Genomic DNA, 13559 nt, shown 5'->3' on the forward strand with positions numbered 1-13559 from the left:
ACCACACAAAATTCAGGTGGTTTTATGTGAAAAGCCACACAAAAGTAAGGGTCGACGCAGTGGGAGAAATTACTGCTGTAGTGGGCAGCTGTCGTCGAATTCAGCCTTTTAGCAAGCAGCAGCAGCCACCTTGTGTGTCCTGAAACGTTCAGTTGGATCTGTGCCTCCTTGTACAGTCTAAACCTGGTTATATCGAACTCTCAATAAAACAACTACCAACTAGTTCGATATAGCGGCATATGCTAGCTAAGGAATCGGACGTCATAAAAGCACATAGCATTTATAAAAACACTTTATTGGTGAAACTGGCTTACTTTCGCATTAAATAGTCCTGTATCTTCTGCTTGAACAACCTCGCTGCTTGAGACGGTATGCACTTCTTCACATTGTCTAAAGGGTTGAGAAGCTGAGGCCGCAATCTTTCACATTTGCAAAGAAGGGTCGGACTAGTTCCAGGGCACCAATCACTTCGGAGGTTGTGGGCAAACGATCGTCATTGCTTTCCTCGTTGCGCCCAGTTTCACTTGCACTGTGTGATGTTAGCAATGTAGTCCTCCAAACTCTCCCGTGGTCGCGACACCATGATCCACTCTCAAACCCGCCGACTGCTGATCCAGCAACGGCATCTGGGAATTCCGACAGTGCTCCACACTTCGGCAACACCGGCGGTGGCTTCGTTGTGCTCTTCGTGATTTTAAGTCATCCTCGGCATGCACAAGCCAGCAGATTTGAAGCAATCTTGGGCGGTTTGTTTAGTAAGATCTGCCCGGAACCTGCTTCGACAAGGGGTTCTTCGAAGGGCAGTCCGACGAAGGGTGCTTCGTCGGCAGTCCGACGAAGCACCCCTTCGACGAAGGGCATCGAAGGGGTGCTTCGACAGGGCAGTCCGACTTCTCATCAAGTTTGACTATTTATTACGATTGCGAGCTTCACAGCTAAAATTAAATTTAACCACTTTGTGTTAGCTAGAGCCACTAAGTAAACCTTTATTTAGTGACACAAGTGCTTGCTGCCACAGCTACACTTCCGAAAAAGCCCACAAAGTGCGAACGATGGAAACACAACAAACGAAAAAAAGAAAAGCATGCCAGACGGGCTGGGATCATTTTTTGCAGGGGGGGGGGGGAGCTGCCTGCTGCCCATAAGCGACTGGGCCAAACCACCTTTAGGGGTGTGCCGGTGGGGAATTTCTCCTCCGTCCCGAGGGAAAGCCAACTTGGGGAGGGGGGACTTTTGGGGTATTTCTCGTTCGATGTATTTGTTATCATTGTTAGTTTCGTTCGATATAAGCGTAGTTTTTGCCATATACAGTGTAGATCGCTTATAACGTATGTCGCGGGAGCCACAAAAATCCGTACTATAAGCAGTATTGCACTATGACCAAAACATGCGCGAATCCAACCACATAGCAACCTGCCTCTCAAGACATCCCATATTTATCTTCTCTCAAACACACAGCACTTTAAAACAAGGGCACAGTCTTTCTCTCTCTCTTTTTTTTTTTTTTTTTTTCACGCATCAGTCGCTGCTGCCGTGCACGGTCTGACAGATTGCAAGTTACAGGAGAGCAAGGGGTGCACACTGCATCAGGTGCCTAATTTCATCCTTTCCTTTTTTTCTTTTTTGCTACTTTAAAACAATGCGCCAGCTGCGCCAGTTGATCAGCAGACCCGCCAAAAAACCACACTAAAACGGTATTGTGCTTCGACCAACCGCATTTTGAGCGGTATGCGCAAACCGGTTATCACAAAAACTCGCGTTATATCCAGTCCCACACTATAAGCGGTTATGTTATAAATGGTCTATGTTGTATTCTCATTGTAACCGTAATATGTTGAGAAATAGTTCTATACAAAGGATAATTTGATGTAAACTGGTTTGTCTGCACCTCGCCTTTGTGTGGTTCCCCGCTGAATCCTTGGCACTTACTTGTGCAGCATCGTTGATCGTTCTGTTTCTTCTCGTCCCCTCTTCCCTGCAGGGATCAAGCCTGAGGATGTGCAGGAGGTGTTCATGGGAAACGTGGTCTCTGCCGGGGCCGGCCAGGCACCCGCCCGGCAGGCAGCCCTGGGAGCAGGCAAGTATCTGTGCATTGGTCGAGCGAATAGTCCCAACACCAAGGGGACCACGTAAACAGTGTACGACGTTTCCCGAATCCCAAGATCACTGTGGCAGGAGCACAAATCTGTAGAGTTCGTCGCATCTTGCCTTTAGTGATGAGGGATATATAAAAAAAGCAGACGGATAGGGTGGCAACTAGGGGTGTGCGAATATTCGAATACGAATTGAATAGTGCCTCCGCGAATAGTCCATTCACGAATCGAATATCTACTATTCGATTTTTCGAAGAGTCGAGTGGAGTTTCCGAACGTTCCCTGGCTTTGTGAAAGTGAGACGTCGGCGCATGCTAATGCACTGCTGCTACACCATCTGGTCTGCAAGTTCCATCCAATTCACACTTTCGACGAGCGCACCTTGCAGAGGCCACAAATTTTATCCCACTGCACGGAGTAATCTGCAATTGCGTCGATAAGACGCAATTCCTTCCGAGCCATCAACTCAGGCCGCCATTTTGAATTCTGCGACCGGATGTTTATGTTGGGCAGCTTCCGGTAAAGACCGGAAGATTTAGAATTCAAAATCGCCGTATTTGTAGCAACGAGCTTACTAACAAGTGACGATCACTATTTAAGCGTCGCTCTTGCAACAGTTTGACGCTGTTGGAATCAAGATAGAAATACAGTTCACATAAGCGTTCAGGTGGGCTGAAGTTCTTTGTAGCCAGATTTAAAGCTGCATTGGAGGTTTGTTCAGAGCACGTCATAAGAACTCATTCCTAGTAACGAAGCAGGTAAGTTAGCTCTTTTAAAACAATGCCGCGGGAATCAGAGTTGTTTTACAGTGAAAACTAATTTGGTGTGAATGGTTCAATTGTCATTTCAAACTGTGTCGTTGAAATTTAAGATAACATTGTTTTGCAGTGATTGCTACGGTGCAAAGTTACAACTGCTATCAGCGTGGTTAGGAACAAACTCTTGAATGCTTAGGGTGTGTAGTTTGTCGTAGGTGCTTTCAGGAGCAGCGCGACGGGTGCGGGCATGATTAGGCTTAAAAATGGAAAGTGCACCGCTTGTTGAGCTCCGCAGAAAACCGACTGCCGCGCCACATTAGCAGCGTCCAATTTGGAACCTTGACCAAACTTATTATTGACAGCTTTTTTGCTCGGCTTAGCACTGGTACCTGGCTGTGGCACTTTTCAGAGTACCAGGGCTTGAATTACCTTCTCCAACTTCTTACCATGGATTTTGCTTGCATGAGTGCTATGCCCTTAAAAAACTTGATATCCTGAAAGCGGAAACTGAATCCACATGTTTCCTGGTAAAGCAGCATGTTTCAGAAATACTACAAAGAACTGTTGTTACGCCTTTTGTCTGTTTGTAGCATTTGACAACGATCTGCAGTAATTTTATTTTGGAGTATCTAACTGTTGGCCAAGGGTTTTGCAAATATGTCAAGTGTTCCTTGACTTTAGTGGTATCAGGTAATGTGATAATTTGTTTCCTTGCCTCTGTGTTTGGTCATAACAAAGCCAGGGTGTTGAGTCCACGAGGCCCTGGTTTTCTGGGCCTAGTGGGAATTAAATCCTGGCAGAACAAACGTTCGGCGTTCCACAGGACCAGCGAAAAACCATGTTCGCTGTGCCCTACTAAAGACCGAACAACATAGCGTGCTTGAATCACACGCACTGAAAAGCTAAGCTCCGAGCAAAAAAAAAAAAAGTGTGTGAGTGTACACAGGGCAACAATCTCCTGCTGAGTCCTTAGGACTAAATTTTATTTTGCATGGAGGTATCAGTTTATGGTCTATCTTGGTCACAAATAACACAGCTGGCACTGGTGCCCTTTTTTATCTATCAATGAGCAACCTGCTTTTGCCTGTTGGCCATAAGCTGGCTGGAAAAATAGTCATGCGGATATACGTGGAAAACCCCAAAAGGGCTGTGTGCACCCACAGGCTAAAACAGGTTTTTATTGAACGAAAAAAAAAACTAATAAAACTAGACAGTTGCCTGTATTTTCGCAGAAAAAAAAAAGCGCACGAAATGCAACCTTCATGTACAGTTTGTGCACAATCAAGCCAGCTGTTAGCAAAAATAACTTTAAAAATTGTAACACTCCGTACGTGTATTTTATGTTGTGGTGACCAGTTATCAGACGTCCAGATAAAGCAAAGCCTGTTGCAAGTGGCACTAACAAGGTCATTACTTAGTGAAGTGCACCTCGATGTGTGTAATAGCTTCGCTGTGTATGGATACTACAGTCCTTGCTCGTCGCGTCTCTGCAGGCCTCTCGCAGTCGACCCCATGCACTACGATAAACAAGGTGTGCGCTTCAGGCATGAAGGCCATTATGCTGGCAGCCCAGAGCCTCATGTGTGGATCGCAGGTAATCGCTCGTCCCTGCACCATTTTTTGTTTTGTTTGTTTCTTTGTTTGTTTTGTGCAAAAAGCAAGCTGCTATTTTGTTCCTTCACTTGGTGGGTTCAGGATAAAGCAACCAGTGAAACTTCTGTACCTAGCACCGTGCGAAAGGAAAAGTTTGTTTTGCTAAAAAAAAATAAATGTGAAGTCAGTGCCCGTTTCTGTCGCTGTGTGTGTTGTCTTCCATTTCGTTTCTTTTTTTCTTCTTTTTTTTTTTTTTTTTTTCAAGGTGTTGGCATTTTAAAAAGTGTACAATCATGATAGCCTACCGACAACAGGAGCTCAATTTTTCTGCACATTCGTATTGCTCGGGGAAGCGAGGCAAATTGTGTTGAGTTCGCGAATTATCGTAAAAAAGTGCAATTACCTGTCTGCTAAGGTGAAAACTAATTGAAATTACCACCCTTGTCTAAAACTTGTATTCGTTATTATGGCTTTCAGTTTAAGGCCGGGTTTAGACAGTTGTCGCGACTGTCGTAATATCTTTAAATAATGACGTCATTTCACGTCTCAGCCAGTGGAACTGCGCGAAATGCCGTTTTTCTACGTCCATAGCCTACAATATGGCTGTTAGGTATAGTCAGAACATGGCATAAGGTTCAGGCATATTTGGGAGCTGATGGTGGTGTGTTGAACTCTTGAGGGCAAAAATCTTTCAAGGAAATAGCTGTTTAATCTCTTCCTTAGCACATTTTTTCTTACCTTGTTTAACTGGGAATTAGTGTTGCGCATGAAACCCGAGCATCCCTCCTGCATATTACTGTATTTTGGCAAGCACATTTTGCCCGCAATTTTACTTCACTCACTTTCGCTTTCTGAACAACATCAGACTAATTCCTTCTTTGTGGTTGACCAGAGACATGCTGTTTGCCCTTTGCGCCAGCAGAGCACTTCTAGCACACTACCAGAGCTGCCTTGACCGAGTAATTTTGTGGTCAGATCTCAACTGCCAGAAATTGCCTAGCACCTTCACCGGGACAAGTGCACTTTACAAAGCCTAGCATTTGTTCATCTGAAGTATACTGTATTTTCGCGCGCATAACCCGCACCAAAATGCGAAAATTTTAGTGGTAAAGTAGGGGTGCGGATAATACGCGGGGTTTTTCCTTTAGTGCAGCTTCATGGTAATGTGTGTTGGGCCATGAAGCTCCTACGCAGTAACAAAGTTTTCCGTAGCTCTAGCGAGAGCAATGACATGGAGTGAATTTTGACCTCCGCCTTGCAGTCAGTGTATTCTACTTGCTAAATATACTTTAGTATGTGATGTCTTGCTTGAGCAGCAGCTTTGGTGCACCCTTTCCTGTATCAAATGTGCGGGCAAAACGCGAGGATTATATGTACAGGCGAAAATATGGTAATCCGAAGCATGGTTGCAACACTGAATGGTACACTTGCATAGCAATTTTCGAGTAGGAAGTTGTAATTTCCCTATTTCTTATAAGAAGGCACACTGGTCTTTGAACCTTTTTTGCTTTCCAACCAATTTTGATGAAACTGTTCAGTTTTTTTAGCTGAGTTCAAAATTAGTTTTGTTGTGAGGTAACTAGTTTCTGAGTAATTAAAAATCTTCCTTGATTGTTCTTGAGAACAATGGGAAAAAAACTATTCAACAAAGATTACCAGCAAGAGATGAATAGATACCAGAAGTTGTGGAGAATGAAATGTGAAAGCGTTTTTTTTTTTTTCAATTATATACACATTTACATCAATTATAACTTCTAGGGTTGAAGTACTCCTGCTAACCAATTGATGCTAATTAAACAACTACTGAAACACAAAAAGTAGCTGGTACTGTTCTGTGTATGGAATTTTTGGAGGAAAAGCTGTGCAAATCTGATGCAAATGCTTTTTTGGGCAATTTTTGGATCCCAAAGACTCATGTGCCACCTTAAGGGGGGACGCGGCTTTCAACTTCGGAAAAATGACCAAAACATCGTTTTTTTGAAACCCACATATTCGGCTTCTATGTTTCCTATTCTGTGCGTCTGCAAAGTTTTTACGCTGAAAAGCGTCGCAAAGTGGCATAAAAAAATACTTTTGTCAGGCGCGGTGACAAACTATCAGCGCAAAAAGGCGAAAAAACGGCAATTTTCGGAGCGCTCTATCTCCGCAACGGTGCCACCGGGCGCGGCCATTTTGATATGGTTAGATCGGCCGAGCGATCGTCTTTCCCGTTCCGCTCGTCTCTTTTATCTTCGTTCATTCACAAACGCACAAACGGCAGAAAAGAAACGACGCACAAACGAAGCTAGAAATAGATGCTGAAGCGCTATTGGTCCTCCGGTCGGGGCACAGAACAGCGACCCTCCTGATTGGATGTCGCGGGCGCAACGCAAGATGGCGGCCGCCTGAGCTGCGTAGCGAGCGAATTGAGTTCATTTTCGCCGCTTCGCTCGGCCGAGTTTCTGTTCAATCTGTGGTATTCAACACGGACGTTATCGCGATGGGAATGCCAGAGATAACGAGCCAGATTACGGGAAGTTGTGGGGCTCGAAAGGCGGAGGTCATCGAACGTTTCGTGGTGCGCGTGACTCTACCGTCGCCAGACCCCGGAGGGTGACGCGGTGTGCGCGCTTGCGATAGCGGTTCGTGAAGTGAACTTTTAGTCGGATTTGCGATGTTTACACGCTTAGTTATTGCTGTGTTTTGACTGTGGGCTCGCTAGCCTTGAGAAAGAAACGGTCGACGCGTCAAACGCTGCGGCGCGCACGGCATAGCCGACGCGCATTGGAGCATCACATGACTGGGCAACCGGTTACGATTGAACGCCAGTAGTTGTAATTAATGCCTGCGACGTTAGTTTTAATCTTAAAAGCGACCTGACCAGCCATATCAGGTATAATCAAAGCTCGATATGTCGCGGTAAGCGTGCGCTGCGATGCGCGCGAGCCATATCGCCTTTCTTGCGCAACGTTTCCCGTGCACTTGTAATTTTCATGCAAACAGGTTTTGAGTTAGTAATATAATGCAAACAGGTTTTGAGTTAGTAATATAGGAATAAAAATATGCTCTCTGCGTTAAAAATGTACGTTACTGTGGCAGCATTTAACAGTGATTTTTTTAGGGAAATTATTGATACCATTGCTCAGGGCATACTAGCTGTGCTGCGAGAAATATTGGATGCCTTGAATGTCAAAAGTAGTAAAAAAAATATGCTCTTGCATTGAAGTTGGGAGTTATGCAGAATACTCTACCAAGCTTCAAAGTAGCTCATTTTCAACCTTGTGGTATGCAAACTTTTGGCAATGAACACCTGCACTATGAGTACTAAGTTGCTGTGCCAGGCAAGAAAAACATGAAAAAAAAGCCAAAAATGTTCAAATTTAAGTTAAAAAAATGCTTAACTTGTTGCCATGGTGACAACACTGCAAAAGGAGGTTGTCCAGTGCGATACAGCCAACCAACTAACCTACTTTGCATTGAAAGCCCATTGAAACCCATCTCCCCTCCGTTTGGTTTGCAAAGGGGGGTATGTACTCTTCACGGAGGAGCTGAAAATGATGTTTTCTGGAAAGAGAAAGGCTGAAAAGGCACTCCAATTTCAAGGCAAGGCCTTCCAGAAGCCCCATGTTCAAAAAGACATGAAAGGCTACAACCGTGACGACTTTTGATATGTGAAACCTATGTTGCAACTTCGGAAGCCGTTTTCTCAAAACAGTTTTTTTTTGCCACCTGTGTCGCTTGTCCCAGGGATTTCTTCGTGACCGCTGGGTCTATTTTGATTCCGTTTCTTGCATTACATTCCTTGATGAACTGTTCAGGTCGTGACATTTTTAGTTTTCCAGATTTGTTTTTTGTGATTTTTTTATTCAAATAATCGTTCACAGTTGACATGCCTGTTGCACATTAACCTCTAAAAAAATGAAAACTAAAAAACATTGTGTTGTAAAAAAAAAATTCTAAAACTGTCACGACCTCGTCCATTCATTTGGGAATGCAAAGCACTTCGAACAAGTTTTCTATCGTGTTTTATAAGCCGCTCAAGCTCGGTACAAGCGGAACAGAAAGAAAATTTCATACATAAAAAAGTTATCAAAATATTAACTTCAAATTTTTATGGTGTTATCACAGAAGTACTTCCAGTTGCTGTGCCAATTTTCATCAAAATCCACAAAGAAATAAAAAAGTTGATTTTGAAAGCCACGTCCCTCCTTAATTGGAATGGAAATGCCAGGCTGTTGAGTACACTGGGCTTGCCATCGTCTGGCCCAGTGGTAATTAAGCCCTGGCAAATCGACACAGGTTCAGTATTCCACAGGATGAGCAGTCGTGTTTGCTGCGTCCTACTAAAGCTGAACGACATTGTGCGTGGCTTTTTGTGCACCAAGACTGCGGAGAGGTGTTTCCGCTCTTTGACTGAAAGCTGAACGTGCCTTGCTCCTCCCGCTGCAGGAGATCATGGTGGCCGGAGGCATGGAGAGCATGTCGAACGTGCCCTACTACATGACTCGTGGGGAGACGCCCTATGGAGGGGTCCACCTGAATGTGAGTGGTGCAGTTATTTGGAGGGCCCGTGGTGCTACGTGGTCCCACTGCCCTTGCAGCCCTGTATTTTGTGCTGGAGTTCTCTGCTGAAGTTACGGAGAAATCCACATAACGTTTGTACTCAAATTGATTGAGATTTCGGTTATTGCTCTGAATCTGTATGTGCTGCAGTGAAAAGTAACCACCCTTGCTGACCGCGCCGGCGGCATTTCGTGGTGTTATTCCTCCCTTTGGTCTTCTTCCATCTGAGGAATCGCACTCGGCCACATATTTTCTAGGCTCGCGTGTCTTTTCAGAGCTTGTCAACACATATTTATCGTGGTAGTGGATGTATTGACACTGACAAAAGGCCGAAAAAGAAATAGCCACTGCACGATGGCCAAAAAACTGGCCAATGTTGGCCGGTTTTAGGTACAGACCGGCAACCGGCCTGCAGTCTAAAAAAAACCGGTCAGGTGGCAACCCTACCGTTTGAGGCCGTGCTTCCATCCCATCGTGGGGGGAAGTGGCTCCCATTGAGGTGACACGCTTTTGCCGCAACCCCGCAGAGATGACCGAACACCTGCCTTCCTTGCCTGCTTGATCAAAGTTTCCTTCTTCCTTTTACAAGGCTCTCTCCCCCCCCCCAGTTTCTACTTTCGCATTGCCCCAATGTCCTCTTTCCAGCCTTTACTGCTCCTACTGCCTGATCTCTGCTTTTACTGTGCTGGCATTTACCCGTACCCTGATCATATGCCACTTTTGCCCAGTCCCTCGAAAGTTATATAATCAGGGTTCCACTGTATGTGATAATGGCACCGCTCTACCACAAACAAGAGGGGAGCTTCATTAGGGGGAGCTTGTGGCCTAACTTGACAGCCCGCGCCGTCCTGTGTGTTCTTCTCTGTGTGTTGTTTTTCGTGCTTATTCCCAGAATGTATCACCAACTCCCCCGACTTTCAAATGACAGCCAGGAAGTCCAATACGCCAGGCTTCAACTTACTGAGCCCGGTGTAATTTCCTTTCTGGCACATAAACACCCGTTCGAAGCTCCACAGGACCAGTAGTCATGTTTGTTTGCTGGGTCCAACTAAGGCAGAACAACATACTCTGTTATAAGCATAACTGTCACCGGCTATCTACTCCTGAATTGTAGTTGGTAAAGCAGTATTCGGTTTGAAGTTGCTGGAGTAATCGTTGCTAATGATCTACTTTGGCTTTCAGGACGGCATTGTGCTCGATGGGCTCACCGATGCCTACGACAAACTTCACATGGTAAGTTGCTGTGGTATTCCAGTGTTCCGAAATTCATTGTGCAGCAGCTGCAGGGGACACTGGGAATGATGTATACCTTGGGCTGTGACCACGGCGTGAGCGTTGCCTTTGCTAGATAGTATCTGACCTGTGCCCCCTACGTTCTGCGCGCTATTTTGTAGAAAATGTTCACAAACTGAGCGGAAGTAGCGAGTGTGGTGGTGTCTTGTTTTCAGGGTGCCTGTGCTGAACAGACTGCCAAAAAGTACGAGGTGTCGAGGGAGGAGCAGGACGACTTCGCCATCAACAGCTACAAGAAAAGTGCATCGGCAGCAAAGGTGAGCCGATGCGTGTAGAAGCACTTTTTTCGCTGGCTGTGCACCATGTACTCGTTTGTTGTATGCGGGGCATTGCGAATTCCTCGGAGTAGCTGCGTCTTTGTATCATTAGAGCAGTCGCAGCAGCTCGAAGCAATTGAAAATCACAACTTGTTTGCTTTGTTAGGTGCACATGATAGGCTGCGCATATTGCGCAGATTTGATACAAATTTGTTTTCCTGCGCCAGGCTGCTCCAAAAGCTTGAAAATTGCAAAAATTGCGCCAAACTACTCCGAAACAGTCTGAGAGCCAAGGAATTTAATGCTCCCGTCAGTTTCAGTGGGGGAAAATGCTTACTGGCAGCATAATTTTCCAACACCGCCAAGGCGATGCTGTTTGTAAAGGTTTAATTGATTGATTATGCCATAAAAAAACCCGCATAAAATTGTCCCCGAGATAGTTTTTTTCGGAAGTCACAATGTCGGGTTCCACATGTTACTTTCCGTGCAGTTTTAAAATTTTCCCATCGAAAGCCACTGCAAAGTCCTGTAGAAAAAATAATTTTGTGTACTGAGGCGTCAAACCGCTTGTGCAAGTTGATGAAAAAAAACTGGAATTTTTGGAGCGTCGTATCTCCGGAACGACATTACTGGCCGCCGCCATCTTGGTGTGAAGATGTGAAAACATGGCCGCTAGGCGAAGCAGTTCCTTGCGGTTCAGGCAGAGCACTCTTCGTTGATTTCTACCTTGGTTTTAGTTATGGAGGTGGCTGGGTTTACATTTAGTCGTTTGATCTGTTGCGGGAAGTTGCGCGGCTCAAAAGACGGGAAGTTAATCGAAAACAACATAGCGCCCGCGAATTCGCCGTGTTTCGGCCTTGAGTGTGAGCCGCTGTGCGTGCTTGAAGTGAAATTTCGGACTCATTGTGGTCTTATAAAACACTGAGTTATTGCTGCCTTTCACAGCGAACTTGCGAGCGACGGGAATGGGACGATCGACGCTGCAGAAGGGGCGGCCCGATAGCTGGATGGGCTAGTATTGCACGCTAGTAATAATGGTTTATCTATGTGAAGTGAAATTTAATGCCAAAAGGGAGGTGGCTAAACATACCAACGTTACTCAGATTATGATCGTAGTGAACGTGCACCTTGGGGATTGAAATGGGAGGGCTGGTGGGGTGCAATGACTGTGACCTCGCTTTGCGCAACTTTTGCCGTGACTCTACATTTGTGCGTAAAGAGGAGTCTGGGATTACAAAAATAACCATTTCGGCATTCACATTATAATAAAAATGCCTTACGATTGCTTAGTTTGTCAATTCGATATTTTCAATGGAACTCCACGCTATCTATGCATAGAGCCTAAGAATTTAAAAAATGGGTATAATAGTATAGTAAAAAGGTAGTGCAGTTCGCACCTTGTGATACTCAGGTAGAAAAAAAACTATATTGAAAGGCTGTTCCAGTGTTATGTAAATTCAAAACCGACTAAACAGTGCACTTTTCGCCCGCGAGTTGCCAAAAATTTAATTTTTATAGGCTCCTAAGGGGACATAAAAAATGTTGTTTTTCTGCTCCAAATCAAGGTTCTTCTGCTCCAAAATCGAGATTTCGCTGCTCCAAAAACTGCATGCACTGCATATCTGCCCTTGTGTTAAATTTCGGTGAACCCTAGGTTAACCAATTTATAATATTTCCGATGCTGCGTTCGACATTTCTCAAGCCAGTTGGTACCCAATGACGTCCTTTGTCGTTATTGCAAATTGTTGTGCAGCATGTGCTGTTTTCGCTATGCTTATCAGTGATCATCCTGTATACCCATGGCCCTTCGTGCTTCTGCAAACTTTTTTGACATTTGTGGGTTTATGGTAATGCTGTGTGTTCAATAAGGTGCTTGTTTCAAGCAAGGTGTGCTATTTTGATGTCCTGGGGTGCTAGGAGACTGCTGTGGGTGGACTGAGGGTGGAGATGTTAAGGGGCTTGTTTTATGTGCAAGTGAGACAGGAAGCTTTTAGGAGTAGGAGAATTGAGGACTGTTGCATGCCTATCCAGTGCACGGTCTCACAGTGGCCTCGATTGTGATCTTATCTACGTGTCCGTCCTTTCGGGTTGCCGGATAGTGTCAGATTCCTAACTTGTCAGCCAGATGTCCAATGCGCCAGGCTTCGACTTGCTTAGCCTGGTGTTATTTCACTTCTGGCTCATAAACAACTGTTCGATGCTCCGCAGGACCAGTAGTCATCTTGTTTGCTGGGTCCAACTAATGTAGAACAACATACTCTCACTCATAAGCATATTCGTCACAGATGCGCAGTGCATTCTAGAGGCTCAGTGTGTGCTTGTGCCTTCACCCTCCTCTTGTAGGAAGGCGTGTTTGCCAAGGAGATTGTGCCGGTGACGATAGCGGGCAAGCGTGGCAAGCCCGACGTGGTGGTGGCCGAAGACGAAGAATACAAGCGGGCCAACTTTGAGAAGTTTGGCACCGTGCCGACAGTTTTCATCAAGGAAGGAGGTGGGCAGCCGTAACTTTTCTTCTTTTTCTTCTAAACTGCAGAAGGAACTGGTTGGCCACTTTTTTGCGACCTGGAAAAAATTATTCGCTAGACTGCCCAAAATCACTGCTTTTCCCGTGGGCAGGCAAGTGTCAAGCGCATAAATTTTCAGGCAAAGGACATGGCATGCAATGACAGCCTTGGCATCTCCTGTCGTCATGTGTCACGTCGTTTGTCTGAAAATTTTTGTGCTTAGAGGAGCCATGAAAAGAAAACACAAGTTTGGTTCATTCAAAAGATCGCCTCGTTAGAATCATACTGACGCCACTTTTTAATGGACACTTTGCTCAAATAAGCTACATAATTAGGAAAAAAGAGAATGGCCATGCGACCCACTAGCTCATTTCCCACAACAGAAGGTATGATGTCATACCAACCAGCTCTGTGATTGGCGGAGGGCGGCAAAAGCAAACGTAAATTAGGCAGGGCTTATAAGTTTGCCGAACAAGCTAATTACGCTTGAATTTAGGGCAAATTCTTTTTAAAGTCGTA

General features: G+C 45.2%; 1 protein-coding gene across 4 annotated transcripts in view; it reads left to right on the forward strand.

The window, feature by feature from the left end:
• The window catches only part of LOC144152848 (acetyl-CoA acetyltransferase, mitochondrial-like), a 47699-nt gene that overhangs the window by 15902 nt on the left and 18238 nt on the right, over positions 1-13559 (forward strand). For all 4 annotated transcript variants that reach the window (XM_077684339.1, XM_077684337.1, XM_077684340.1 and 1 more), the window contains exons 4-9: positions 1982-2077; positions 4345-4445; positions 8873-8965; positions 10169-10219; positions 10435-10536; positions 12880-13027. In XM_077684339.1, coding sequence (XP_077540465.1) covers positions 1982-2077; positions 4345-4445; positions 8873-8965; positions 10169-10219; positions 10435-10536; positions 12880-13027 — 591 coding nt within the window. The remainder of the gene's footprint in view (positions 1-1981; positions 2078-4344; positions 4446-8872; positions 8966-10168; positions 10220-10434; positions 10537-12879; positions 13028-13559) is intronic.

Source organism: Haemaphysalis longicornis, unplaced genomic scaffold (assembly GCF_048455015.1).
Source record: "Haemaphysalis longicornis isolate Haplotype H1 unplaced genomic scaffold, Haemaphysalis longicornis Haplotype H1 scaffold_9, whole genome shotgun sequence".
Classification (NCBI taxonomy): Eukaryota; Metazoa; Arthropoda; class Arachnida; order Ixodida; family Ixodidae; genus Haemaphysalis; species Haemaphysalis longicornis.